Source organism: Harpia harpyja, chromosome 1 (assembly GCF_026419915.1).
Source record: "Harpia harpyja isolate bHarHar1 chromosome 1, bHarHar1 primary haplotype, whole genome shotgun sequence".
NCBI classification, from domain to species: Eukaryota; Metazoa; Chordata; class Aves; order Accipitriformes; family Accipitridae; genus Harpia; species Harpia harpyja.
The window spans coordinates 62,762,358-62,776,526 of NC_068940.1; the positions used below are offsets into that span (position 1 = coordinate 62,762,358).

At 39.7% G+C, this 14,169-nt stretch overlaps 1 protein-coding gene across 3 annotated transcripts in view; it reads right to left on the reverse strand.

Annotated features, from left to right (window-relative positions):
• Positions 1-443: 443 nt before the first annotated feature.
• The window catches only part of CNOT10 (CCR4-NOT transcription complex subunit 10), a 36,371-nt gene continuing 22,645 nt past the window's right edge, over positions 444-14,169 (reverse strand). For 2 of the 3 annotated variants that reach the window (XM_052797350.1, XM_052797341.1), the window contains 7 exons: positions 12,290-12,370; positions 7,168-7,281; positions 5,176-5,306; positions 4,370-4,405; positions 4,142-4,269; positions 2,171-2,246; positions 444-744 (listed from right to left, as the gene is read on the reverse strand). In XM_052797350.1, the coding sequence (XP_052653310.1) occupies positions 590-744; positions 2,171-2,246; positions 4,142-4,269; positions 4,370-4,405; positions 5,176-5,306; positions 7,168-7,281; positions 12,290-12,370 (721 nt within the window). In that variant the 3' untranslated portion in view covers positions 444-589. The other variant, XM_052797356.1, reaches the window with a different exon arrangement.

Sequence of the window (14,169 nt, forward strand, 5' to 3'; positions counted from 1 at the left end):
GACCTGCAGAAAAAAGCTCCTTTCCTTGCCACTAAGGCCATTTACCTGCATATGCCCACGCACAGACACCTGTCCCCATGCCTGAAGGGGCAGCTTCAACTACAGCAAGGCACAAACTCCCAGCTGCTGCAGAGTAGTGGACTGTAGTTACATCAACCTAGCAAAGTGGGGCAAAAGCCTCTTCTTTCAGGAATACAAAACCATACCTTATTGCACAGTAGCCAACACAACAGCTCAGCTGCTATTTCAGCAGGACTTTAGTTCAGTTAAATGATGATACTTTCCTTCCAGTCACTTCCTTCCCATATACTCTCTTCAAAAAGAGCAGAATTACACATTTGATGATTAACCATTTCTTTTCTGTAAGTAAACTGCCACTCACATTCGAAGCATATACCAACCTCTCTTCCTTTATGAAATAACCTTTACAAACACCTCCAAGCATGCCTTTTTGTTTACATGTTTTATTAAAAATTTACATAAATGAACACACTCCAGCAACTGGGGTATGCAGGTGTCCTAGGTTAAAAAACAATATACAAAATCCCAAGCCCTCATGGGCAGGGCAGCAGCAGGTTGAAGCAGGACTTCACTTCCTTTGAACAGTGGTGAAAGCTGGCATCTGAATGGGCTGGATTGAGTGGACTGGCTGAAACACAGGCTTCTTCCGCATGTCGGAGAGTGTTTTGACAGAAGGGAGAAGCTGGTTTCTCTTGATGATCTGCAGGGCCAGCTGCGTGTTACCTACAATTAAAAAAAAGTACCTTTGTATGACTGACTGACTTACAAATGTTCTCAGAATAGAGCTGACAAGCCAGCCTTGGGCCCAGGCCACAGACATGAGCGACCTTCCTATTCAGTGAAATGCTGACACGGACATGAAAAGTATTAGACAAAAGTAAATGTGAAACAACAGTATTGCTTGATTCTACCTATTGTTAGCTGAAGACATCAAGCTTTAAGCTCAGATCTTGAAGATGTCAGAGCACCTGAAGGACACCTCTTCTCTGTCCCATCCACATAGTGAGACTCTAGATCTCACATGAAACACTCTCACAATGCGACATTACAGACAGTAATGCAAATGCCAAGGGTGTATATAAAACATGTTTTTAAAACAAGAAATCTGATTTTCAGCTGTATGCATGGCTCCATCAAATAAATACCAATATAAATGGAAAAAATTATTCTTTGTTAAAAATTAAACCTATAAAATTGTAGGAGAAAACCTGCTAAGTTCTGAAAAGAACATTGCTCCCTCTTATCAAATACTTTTCTTCCACTAAAGTTTTAGTTTCAGAAGAGATGCATTGTTTTGCCATTTATAGAACAAAAAATGTCTCCAGCTCCTTTTGGTTATATACTTAGAAGGGGGTGAGATATGTAAATCCCACTTTCTACTCTCTTCTGCTCTGTACTTTGTTGCAGAAAGAAAGGTTTCCAAAATTCCAACTTGGAAACATCTTTATAAGAAAAACTTTGTAGCTCAATTCTGAACACAAATGCTCAAGTCCTCTGCCTGCCTGCAATGCAAGACAACTGAAGGGGAACAAGCACACCGAACATTTCACAACACTAGGATATTAAGCCCCAAGGGGCACAGGTCTGCAACCACACCACCTTCAATGGTGCAGCTGCACCAGTGTGTTCACACTGCAGAATTCAAGTGCAATCTTTCCAGTTTCCCATTATGTGCAGTTTGCTTCCCATGCAAACACAGTGAACCTTCAAAAGGAAGGATTTTGGAACAGAGTCATCAATATTACAAGCTTTGTTGCAGTACTTGCTACATAGGCCTTGACATGGCTTCTTTGGGAAACTTGGATTGCAGTTGTCTTTAAATGAAAAGTCTTTCAAGCCCTCCTTATAGTATAAACCTCATCAAGGGTTTTAGTGAACCTATCCAAGACTCCTGATTTCTGCACAAAGTACAGAAGATTTCAGCTCAGAAGATGAATGTTTAGGAAGTCAAGTGTGTAAGAACAGGATGGCAATAAACTATGCAAATGAAGGTGTGGATACATGGATCCATAGCAGTGTAAAATGGAGACAGGGCCTAAAGGGTATCATTCAAAATACTGGCACAACTCTATAAAGACTAGGAATGATGACTACCGCCCTCCTCCCCTTGTATCCCAAATCTACATCAACCGAACATTTCAAAACCTACCGTTCTGTAATTCAAGATAGACAGCCAGCAGAATAGCCTCTGGAGGGATCTCTTTGGGGTGGATCAGTGAAGCAGCCTTATTGAAAAAGAAGAGGGTGGGGAGAAAAAGTGCTTAAGAGAAACATTCAGCTCAGAGAAAGTGCCCCTTGACAAGATTGTTACCACCATCTTAGCTAACAAAAACAAATAACAATTCATAAACTAAGATAAGATTTTTTTCAAACTAATACACTCCATCAGGTTTATGCATGCAAGGAGAGACTGAAAGATTATCTGCACTGCAAGATTGTTTCACACTAATTAGGAGGACCATCTGCTGTATGCTTATATTAATATGAATCTGTAATTCTTGGGCCAATCTACTGTGGTTTCCTCATGAGATGACAAGTAAAGAAGGTAACCTTCACTGCTCCAAAGTTCAGAATACAAAGTTAACAAGGATCGTTCATTAGCTTTCCATAAACAAATATTTTTCAGCTATGAAGTCAATGAATTTATTGTAGATGCAGAGACCTACTATACTTTACATCCACAGATGGCCTTACACATGTGCTACAGAGCCCAAGCACACACACCTGCCCAATCCTAAGAAGCCTCAGGAGGAAAAAGAGCAAGACAACTGCCTTAAGTGGTTGAGAATCTCACAGAATTTGAAGCTGTTCACCTACACAACTACTATGAATTAATTTGGAAGACTGCTGTTTCAGTTTGCAGCTCAACAATGCATTTAAGTAGTCTTCCTGACAGACAGGAATGGCTGCAAAAAGAGACAAACATCATCATTGAAAGAGATGAGTCCCAGCCATAAGAAAGACCAAATGACACAGGCTAAGTGAGGAAAGAGTTTCAAAAGCAGTACTTGAGAATTCTTGGGAAAAGAGGCAGGCATAGAACATACCTCCAGCAGAACTGCAGTTTGTTCTCACAGCCCTAAAGTTAATAGCTTAGATGGCAAGTTATTAACTGATTAGAAAGAAGAAAACCCAAGGCCCTCAAGAACTTTCTCCTCTGAAATACAACAATTACTATTGGACCATTAAAAAAAAAACAAACCAAAACCCAAAAACAAACCTCAAAACAAACTTGGTGAAAAAAAAAAAGTGAAAAGGCTTCCTACTCACATTCCACTGTTTTGATACGATCTAGAAAAAACCCATGCTTCCCATAGTGGTAACGAACTATTTACACAAGAAAGAAATTTGGAATACTTCATTTTATGTTACTAATAGAGATTTGTTCATAAAGACAGAAGAGAGCCACCATATCAACAAAGTCCACAAATAAACCTGGGCTGTGAAATCACCAGGATTTGCTGTTATCTAAATGTCACTTTGAAGGAACTGCATTTGTCCCTAAAGCTGTCTTGAGATTTGTTTTTCTGTCCTGGTTTCAGCTGGGATAGAGTTAACTGTCTTCCTAGTAGCTGGTACAGTGCTATGTTTTGAGTTCAGTATGCGAAGAATGTCGATAACACCGATGTTTTCAGTTGTTGCTCAGTAGTGTTTAGACTAAAGTCAAGGATTTTTCAGCTTCTCATGCCCAGCCAGCAAGAAAGCTGGAGGGGCACAAGAAGTTGGCACAGGACACAGCCAGGGCAGCTGACCCACACTGGCCAACGGGGTATTCCATACCATGTGGCGTCCCATCTAGTATAGGAACTGGGGGGAGTGGGGGCGGGGGGAATCACCACTCGGGGACTAGCTGGGTGTCGGTCGGCGGGTGGTGAGCAATTGCACTGCGCATCATTTGTACATTCCAATCCTTTCGTTATTACTGTTGTCATTTTATTAGTGTTATCATTATCATTATTAGTTTCTTCTTTTCTGTTCTATTAAACCATTCTTATCTCAACCCACGGGTTTTGCTTCTTTTCCCGATTTTCTCCCCCATCCCACTGGGTGGGGGGGGAGTGAGTGAGCGGCTGCGTGGCGTTTAGTTGCTGGCTGGGGTTAAACCACGACATTTTCATACCTGATGAAGACACTTTCGAGCTTTGTCATATTCACTCCTCAAACAGTAAGCACTTCCGAGGTTAAATAACATCATTGTTCGCGCAGATGTGACCGAACTGGGGTAACACTGTGGGGTCTGCTTGCCAGCTGCAATTAAAAAAAAAAAAAAAAAAAAAAAAAAAAATCTTTTTTTTTCTTAAACTTCTATTCCAAACTGGCCAAGTAAGTTCCTGTGGCTGGTACTTACAAGATTCCATTGCCTCATTCTCTCCTTTGTCAGACCCTGCAAAGAAAAAAACCCCACAAAAACCATCATGTTCCATGAGCTTTTTTAAAGCTTATTATAAAAATAATACAAAGATACAAATTTGCTTCTTTCTTCAAGGTCTGACATTAAAGAGGGAAAACATATCAGTTTGCTCAAAAGTTTACGTCACTTAAGACTTCCTATCTTTAATGGTTTGCTTTTAGATTTGCAGATGAGTACAGTGAAGTTCAAACTGCAGACATGTCACTGAAGTCAGAGCTGCTGTAGACTTAACTATACAGACGGGCTCTGAAGTATTTTTCTGTTACAGAATAACACACTCCTAACTGGAAGCACTGCAAGAAGATTAAAGATGCAGATTAACTACATTCTCTCCACTCCTATCTCTCACTAAACAGTGGTCCTCACTGGTAGTCCAAAGCCTGGTTTAGAGACTAAAAGCTGGAAGAGAAGGTATGAAGCCCAAACTTAACTATAATTGCACATTTAACAAAAGCAGCTTTCAAAAGTTACTTTAAACAAGGCAGAACGCTACAATATACATTTGTTTATGTTACAGAATTAGCCACTTCAAAGGAATGACAAACATGCAAAAGGCAAACCAAACACAAAGTAGGAACTAAAGCCAGGAAAACAAAAACACAACAACACAAACAAAACACCCCCAACCAACCTACGGTCTTAAAACAAGATGTCTTAATCATCATTATATTTGTGTATAGAAAGTTACAGCAGGAAGCCAGCTGAAAGCATAACCAGTTCTAATGAAGTGTGGATTCGTTAACCTTGGTCCTGCTCATTTGAAGAGATCCCGAGGGAAACATCAGTGACGTTCTCAGGGTTCAAGTGAGTGATGGCATCAGATATTCTGTCTAGAGAGATGAGAGCTTCTGCTGCATACAAATGCCCAAGAAACCTACAATAGCAAAGGGTTAGGTACAAATGTCAGCATAACAACCCCCACAATTTGTTATGTAAGACAAACTGAATGCAGTTTTTAACGTGAGCACATGAAAACTATTACTTGAAACACCTGCATGGAAGTTAGCTTGCTTTTAAAGTATTGACATGATACCCAGTTCTGTCATTTACTGCTTAGGCACTAATGTTGTGAAAAAATCTGCACCTGAGTAATGACAATTCATTCATGCACAGGAATTGCCATTCCAGAAAGACAGTACCTTGGTATGGCTTTATCTCAGAGAATTAAAAAAGGAAACCTTACAAAAACACCCCAGGTTATAGATACATCTATAATTTGAGGTGTTAAGTGACTTTACATTCAGTAAATATCAAACTAATTCTGTAAGATAGCTGCATTTCTAAGGACAGCAACTATACAGGCCTGTCCATGGGGCACAAACACCTTTCCAACTGCAGGTTTTACAAAAGAATTAAGCAAGTCTGACGTTTGACACTTGTAGTTCAGCTCAGCTAATCAGCAGCTTTCCTTTACAACTTTGGGACAGAAAGAAACCTGTCGATCAAGAGCACAGTTAGTTTGCAAATATTTAATCTGAAACAAAAGTTGAGCAAAAGAGTTCACACTTGTTCTATGCAGCTGTACACTTCAAACTGGCTGTACAGTTGGTTGTAATGAATTACAAAACATCAGGTAAAATATCAGTCAATCATCCAAAATAAATTCTGCAATTTAGATCTGATACAGCAAACGTAACTTTCTACATGCAATTTATTTCACTTAAGAAAACAGGAACAGTTCAATACTCCCAATCTGCACAAAAGCCTCGTTTCCTGGAACCAAGATACATGGCTCTTTGTCTTTCCAAAAAACTGTCATCTAGCATTTCTTGCATTACATAATGGTAACACTGCCTTCACAAAATTATGTGTTACCTTGCAAACTCTAAAATCTTGCTTATACAATGACTGTGCAAAAAGATGAGCTTCTGCAGTACTCTGAAGCATGGGAGCCAAATAATTGAATTGGCATGGACCATTTTAGAGTATGCTGCCAACATATAAAAATAAGCACAAGTTACCTTGCTTTCCGCAAGTACACTACCAGTTTTGAAAAATATTACTACCATAAAAACCTCTGCTATATTTTATCTGTGTATGACACAGGAATTAAATGCACAAATAAGGTCAGAAGGATAGAGCTAAAGCTGCCTTTTTTTGAATTTGCAGAAATGTATGAGAACTGGTGGGTAGAAACAGAATGAGCTTTGAATATTCCTCCAAAAAAATACAGTGCCAGATGAGAACTGAAAAAGAGAAACTGAAGAATGGAACCTATATAAGCAACAGTAGCAGGTGAAGTGACAGTCTTGCACACCCAAGATCTGGTACCCTGCTGACTGAGCAAACCTTCCCCTCCGAGGCTGTAGTTTCGTAAGTGAACTTTCAGCAGCATGCTGGTTTGGGCTGATGTTGTCTACCCCCAGCTGCTCATTCCTGCCCCTTGTGCTGTGCCAATAGGAGCACATGCCGCCACACAGTGAATCAGGACAGAAATCTGACGGTCCTGCCACTGCATGGGACCCTGCCACTGCATGTTAGCTGGAGACTAACAGATTGCAACAAAAGCAGCGATAGATTCTGAATTACATGGAATTCGTACACAAAGGAGGGGACTCACGTTCCTGCGTGTCAATGAACATTTAGTCAGGGCTTCAACAAGAACAGGAGCGGGCCAAGCAATTCTTTGCATCAGATACAGAATAGGAAAGCAGCTACAGACATTGGAAGCTTCAATCAGAACTCTCCAGCAAAAAGCAGGGCTGAGAAAGAAGAAACGACCACATCAGACTTACTTAAGAGACCCTGACAGCTTTGGTTGCTGAAGAAGTTTATCTGCATGATTCAATGCCATAAGGTTATCACCCAAAGCCAGAGCCACGTAAGCACTACACGCAAGTATTGAGCACCTGGAGGGGAAAGAAAAAAAAAAAAAAAAAAAAAAGGGGGGGGGGGGAAAGCCAATATATTAAATGAAGAATTCTGTGATTCCAAATGTAGCTGTTAAGTTTCTTTCTTGTTAAGTACTGAAGAAATTAATCATAAACTTTCAATAATGTCTTTATGTGAAACTATGAAGGAGCTAGTGTTCCATTATCTGTGGCCTCAAGTGCATTCTCTGAATTAGGAGACATATACATTGTGTTCTACCAGTATAAACCAAGGACCATCATGGTGTGCTCAGAAAGATTTTGCAATTTTGACCATAAATAACAGATAAAAAAAAAAAAGATGGATCTCATCACATGTAATTTTTCTCATGGACAGTTTCCCTTTTGCACCCTCTTTTTAGTCGTTTTGCCTTGAACTCTCATTTGTACTTCCCCGCCATCCCCTTCTGCTGCAGCAAAGGGTAGCAGATTTGTAGATTTCTATAATGTACAATCTACAGACACATAGTAGCAATCAATTAAGTTATACCATATTTCACTCTTGTATTGTACAGTGTTTGCACACAGGGAGACAATAAACACTGGAGAATTTGGCATTTCCAGTTTTGTGTTCAATTGAGAGCTGAAACCCGCTGGCAAGACTGATTGAATCTGTGGCATTTTGTTGCTGTCACAGACTTTCTTATCTTTCCAAAACCACAAGATCTCTGACAGTTCCTGTAACGAAATCTGAACTACTCGCATTTTCCATCTTCAAACAATAACCCCACATCAGGATGCCATCATTAGGCCAAGCTTCACACTTTGTAATAACTCCCCCCCTTCCCCAAACACAGCACTCGGGGATATTTTCCACTTCGTAAGACATCATTCAGTGCAAGCTGCCTTGTCCTCTGGGCACAAGCCTCTGCCCGTGACGCCTTGCTGTGAGCACAAACTCTGTCCTTCTCCAGGGTGGAAGAGTGGATCCTCTTAGTGGGGTCTCACGTTGGGAGCAATGGGAGAAGAGCCTTCGACTCTGCAGCCAGTAGGTGGGCTATTACCGCATCAACCTTCTGGCAACTGTCAAGCCCACTTTCAGTCCAGCAGTAAGTCACGTAATTTGTGGCAGGACCTGGGGTGCCTTTATTCCCCTTTCCCAGGAGGCATGCTCCTTAATTATGCACAAGCTGGATAAGAAACTTCTCCAGTGTTTCTCCCTACCCCCCACTTCCTCTCCACCATGCCCAGATGTCACATCGAATCTGAACACATACAAAAGCTTGAGAGAGGGAGAGGAAAGCTTCACCAGCTCAAGTCCCAAACCTAAAATATTTCTGAAAGGTTGCGACTGGGGAGGGGGAGAAAATGGGGGGGGGGGAAATCTCTGTAATAACAGCCTGCTTCTAACTAGCCTCTTTTTGTCTCTGCCTCAAGGAAGCACAGCTTTTAAACAAGCAGAGATGCTAAGCATCACCAGTTAAATACCCTTCGACACAAGTCAAGGCATGCAGAGGTGGTTGCTACTGCCCTTCACAGCAATGTGTCTTCTATTTCCCTCAGCTTTTTTAAAGCCTTTTTTTATTTCTGAAAGTGTAAATTCAAACACAAGACGCACTCCAATCACAATAGGTAAGTCCGTCCAGCAAAACTGAAACCTACTCCTCTGCTCTAAGGACTCGTCACTGTTTAAGCTATGTAAGAGCTGGCAAGATTTTTTAGCAACAGCTATCTAAAGAACAGGAAAATATTCAGGTTTTCTTCCCTGCAGTACTGTTCTTGCACACTTGGATCCATTGTTGAGCTGGCTAAACCAAACACTCAGGAGACCTGACAGCTAACCGGAGCAGAAGAATTGCACCACAAGGGAAAAGACAAACTAGTTTTTCACCCCGGTCAGGATTCTGACAAAACTCCACAGGTCGCCTTTGAGCACGGCAGACTTCCAGCATCACTGAGCCTCTGCACGCCCTAAAAAAACCTGCCTTTGCACTAGGAAAAAGAAAAATGTTTTTTTTAAACTGCCAGATTATGTCAAACAGCCTCTTGGGTAGGTCTAGGCAACAAGATTTGTCAGCCCACACTGACTGCAAGTTTACAGAACCCAAACTCCACATCTGACTTGGCTTATTTCTCAGGCAAAGGGTGAGCCAGAGCAAATCCAGTTCTTCAAAACTTACTATGAAGGCACCAAAAATAGCACTTCTAAACCATTTAGAGAACAACACTAACCTGAAGTAATTTCAAATAGCTAACTAAGCACAACAGTGGATATAAGCGATCTACTTTTTACATTTCAACGTAGGCAAACCAATCCAAAATATTAAGAAATACAGAATGCAGATGGTGCTTACTCAATGGGGAAATTCAGCACCAGCAAAGGGGAAATGGGGGAGAACTACACAGTGGCTGAGAGTGAGGAAGAAGAGAGTGAAACAGCTACGGGTGATAATCATTGTAAGCTTCCAGTATTGTGACAGGGGGGCCAAACAGACCACTGCAACCTTTAAGTGGATAAATGAGACAAAACTGGGTAGGTGTGGAGAATAGACAAGGTATATTGGTGGGCAATGGTGGTCCTTACAGTCTTACCTGTGAAATTATTAGCAATGTCAGTGATGCTCCTGGAATACCACATACAATGCTAGGGTATGCACACTTCAAAAATACACAAGTAAGTACAATAAATAAGGCATAATGATGGACTGGAGATGGTCAACAGAAAAGTCAAAAGAAAGGTAAAAAAGGGTAAAATTGGATCACATGCCTTATAGCAAGGACTTGCAGTTCAAATCTGTTCAGGACAAAGCGGGTGATCCTTTAGCTCCTTTGAAGGGGAAAAATTAACACTCTCACACAAAGTTGTTCAATCTAAAGAGAAAAAGGCTACAACAAGGTCTGTTGCTATCCATCTCAACTTTTACAATAAAATCCACAACATTTTCCAAATGTAGCACTGTGGTCTATCAGAACTTTACTCTTGATGTAACCTAACAGTGTTGGGTTCTTCTGGCCTGCCAAAACATACCACAGGCTGAGAGCAGAACAGGGGAATTGGCTTCTTGGAGGATGAGAAGCAGCAAGGAGCAGAATTGTTTAGAAGAAACTCAGAAGAAAAATCTGGAGTTTCTACTTCCTATGCATAAATCCTTAGCAGTGTTTGGTGTCCTCAGGCTTCTGCCTGTTGCTTTTAAAACATTGCAATTGAATTACTGCTTATTATGAGAAGTCTGCTCAACTAATTTGTGCACAACTACGAAACAATATATATGACACATAAGCCTTCTCTAGATGGTATTTTTAATTTTTAAGAACTATTTAGGGATAAAGTCAGTCAGTCATTTTAAACTCTTATTAGGATGTGCAACTGTACAAAGTCATGCAAAAAAAGCATTTCAGTTCTAGAAGCAATAGTGGTTTTTCAATCCAGTGACTTTACAAGGAAAAACTGAACTGAATAGACACCTGTTCCTCAGGATAATGCTTGCCAACATTCAGAATTTTTTTTTTTTCTTAATTTTCCCTGACTAGACAAGAATTTTAATTTTCTCACTTAGCTCCTTAGTGAGCAGGACTGCAGGAATATACTAACATTTGTGTAACGTATTTTGGTTTTCACAGCTATCTGCAGAAACTTAGAAAGAGTTTTAACAGAATCACTCTCTAGGGATGTCTAGTGCTTTGGATTTAACCACCAAAGCAAGTATTGCAAAAAAAATAAATCAATGCTTTTCCTTTCCTTATATGATGTTCTTTACAAGAAGCAGTGTAATTCTTGCTAAACTTGTAAGTTTTCCCTGACATGTTGTCATCTACTGATGAAACCTGACAACAGCTGATCGTGAAAGAAAAGACTATGTATTAAAAAAAAGAAATATCACAATGTGACACCATGTAATTTTGACATGTGGCAACCACATTTTCAACAGTCAGGAAAAAACAAAAAAACCCCCCAAAACCCCCCCAAACCACAACGAACCCACATCACTGTTTTTAATCCAGCACTTTCAATTTCAAGTGGCATACTCTTGTACCACTTCAGAATAAATAATCAAGGTCTCAGCAATGTCTCCTCACAGATTCGTGCTATATTGCTTTTAAATGAATACAAGTAGATTTGCTATACATAGTGAATCAAAGTTAAGGTTAAGCTGGTCATTATAAAACACAGGTTACCTGCAGTTAGACTGGAACAGTGTTTACCCAAGAGTTTAAGTGGGAAATTACTGTATGCTTTGTCCATAATGAAAATTTAAAACAGATTTCTTTTTTCTAAACAGGTGCAAGCTTTATAGTAAGAGTGATTTTCAACAGACTGGCAGCCACCTGAAATTATCATTTGCTGGCAATGTTAATTATCTTGTTGGGGAAAAGTAAAGAGATTCTAGATAACATACTTAGACACATGGAAGTTACTCTGTTTGGAGAGCACTCACACTGCTGAACAAATAGTTTAAGGATCTTTGAGAACATGAAAAAAATCTACAGTCAAATTTTACCTAAGTTCTTCCATGGTGAGGAAGTCAAATGCCTGGACAGAGGCAATTTTTATTTCTATTTTATGCAAATGACAGATTTACTCCTGAAAGGAGCACCGTTCTCATTTGAAAGCAGCATAGCTGCTTTTACCACTTCCATTTTTTTTTTCCAAAGCATATAATGTTGTGGGGGCTGAATTCCAAACTAGCCTTATCAAGGCCTTAAAGGGAAAAGGTACCATACAATAATTTCCACTCCTTCCACCAATCACAACAGCCATTGTCAGTTTTAGCTTTGTTGTTTATGGGACTTGCTTTTTTTTTAGTTTTGCCCAATATATAATGCCAAGCCTATAACAGTGGGATCAGACAGACTGATCTGCCTTCTGAACTGAAGTCTGCATGGTTTCTATTTGTTTGGATTCAAAGCCCAGAAGAAAGGAAGCACACGCATTTGAAAAAAAGACATCCTTAGATTAATAGCTACAATTCAATGTTGCAAGTGACTAAAAAAAAGCTAGGAATGACTCCAGAATCATAGTGGTAAATATTTTATATTATTTACTTGCCTTAAATTTTCTAATTCCTGTTTCTTCAAAGGCGAAGACGGTGGAGCTGCAATGAATTTATCCCCTTCATGACTTTTATTGCTAGAATAAAAACAGATTAGTTATAAGGAGTGACTGTAAATAATTAAAAAATTCTCAGTGTAATAGGCATTTATATTTATTCACTCCATTTAAAAGGCCAGCAAAAATTCTATAGCCTAAAGAACAGGGAAATGAAGCTATGCAGAAATTGAGGCACATGCTCTTATCCTAACTGTTCTATTTGAGAAGGAAGAAGGGGGACATTTGCTGGGAAGGATTGACAGTCCAAACAACCCCCAACATTCTCCACAGCCTTGAGCTATTTTTGAAGTTCAGCGTAGGACAAGAACTTTAAACTGGAGAGACACAGAACACGCTGCATTTGTAGCCTCTGTTCTTTTAGCCTGTAAGAAAAGCAGTTAACTAGTTCTCTCCCTAGACATCCTAAAACCTAATTACGTAAATATTCTAGAAAGATAACCTACAAAGTGCTACAGCTTCCTTTAGACTTCTAGCTGCCCTAAATTTTTATTATTATTTCAAAATGTCTTTTTTTTTTTTACCCCCTAAATAAAATTCCACTTTCTTAAAATTACACTTGGCTCACTCTGTTTAAAAGGTATGCAACTTTGCTTTCCAATAAGCTGAAAGCACCTCCTTCTGCAATGAGAACTGAAGAGAACGTTAACAGTTGCACCTTGGCAGAGAGAGACACTAAGGTTTAGAAATAGAGTTAAAAAAAAAAAAATCTGAATTGAAACCGAGTCTGTCCACTTAACAAGAACTTTTTAATTGATAGTTTCATATCTGTTTATTACAAACAGGTAAGATAACTCCAACTTAGCCCTTCAAAACAAATAGCAAGATTCCAAGGAAACCTGTACTCAATACTGTTGTAGTGTATATACTTCATGCCTTTGTCAAAAATTAGATTAAAAAAATACCCTTAACCACTGAAAGTATTCACTGTTTTCTTGTGAATAAGAGAAGAATCTGCCTCAGAATCAGCTTGCTCAATTAGTGGGATTTGCTTCAAAACCATCCTGTTCAATTGGTGTGATTTTCTTCAAATGTCTTATATGTTTTACTGTTCTCTCACAGAGGGTCCCTTGTCAGAAGGAACAAATCCTTAGAGAACCTTTCAGAATGTGACACAAATTCAAGAACAGCCTGCTTTGCTGCTGGATATTTTGAAATTGACAATGACCACTGGGAGATATGAGGCAGTCTTTTGTAAAATTTTTTTTTAAGCTGAAGAAGCATCTGGTTTTTCCTTTCCTCACTCCTAGAAGAACAAACCAACACCCCACCTACCCCCCCCAACAAAACAAAAAAGGTGGTCTTGTCTGAGTAATGGCCACCATTTTGTTTTTATCACTGCCCCTCCATGGGCCCCGTAAGCTTAAAATTGAAGTCCCATTTAAGCCAGAGAACCTTCATCTCAATGGGCTGCATACAGCTCACCAGGAGAAGTTAGTTCATAACCTCCAACCTCGGTAAGGAAAAAAAGAAAAAAAAATAAAACAAAACCACACACCACAACCCCACCCCCCAGATTTTTAGAATTCATTTGGTCACTTGACAGAAAAGATTGTCATTGGGAAAAAAACAGTTACACTGAACAGCCTTCAAATATTGCTGGAGCAGTAACAGCCACCAACCGCCAGCCCTAGTCTATCCCCAGGCAACCTCAGAATATATGAGGATGCACCTTGTGCCTGTGCAACACAGCGTATGTGCAATAAATCCTGCCATGTGACAAATGGATCTTATCTTCTTAAAATTTATCTGTACTTGGGTCTGACAAAAACATTGTGGTTTTTCATTACTCTTTAAGTAGTTCAAGTTCTGATATAGCC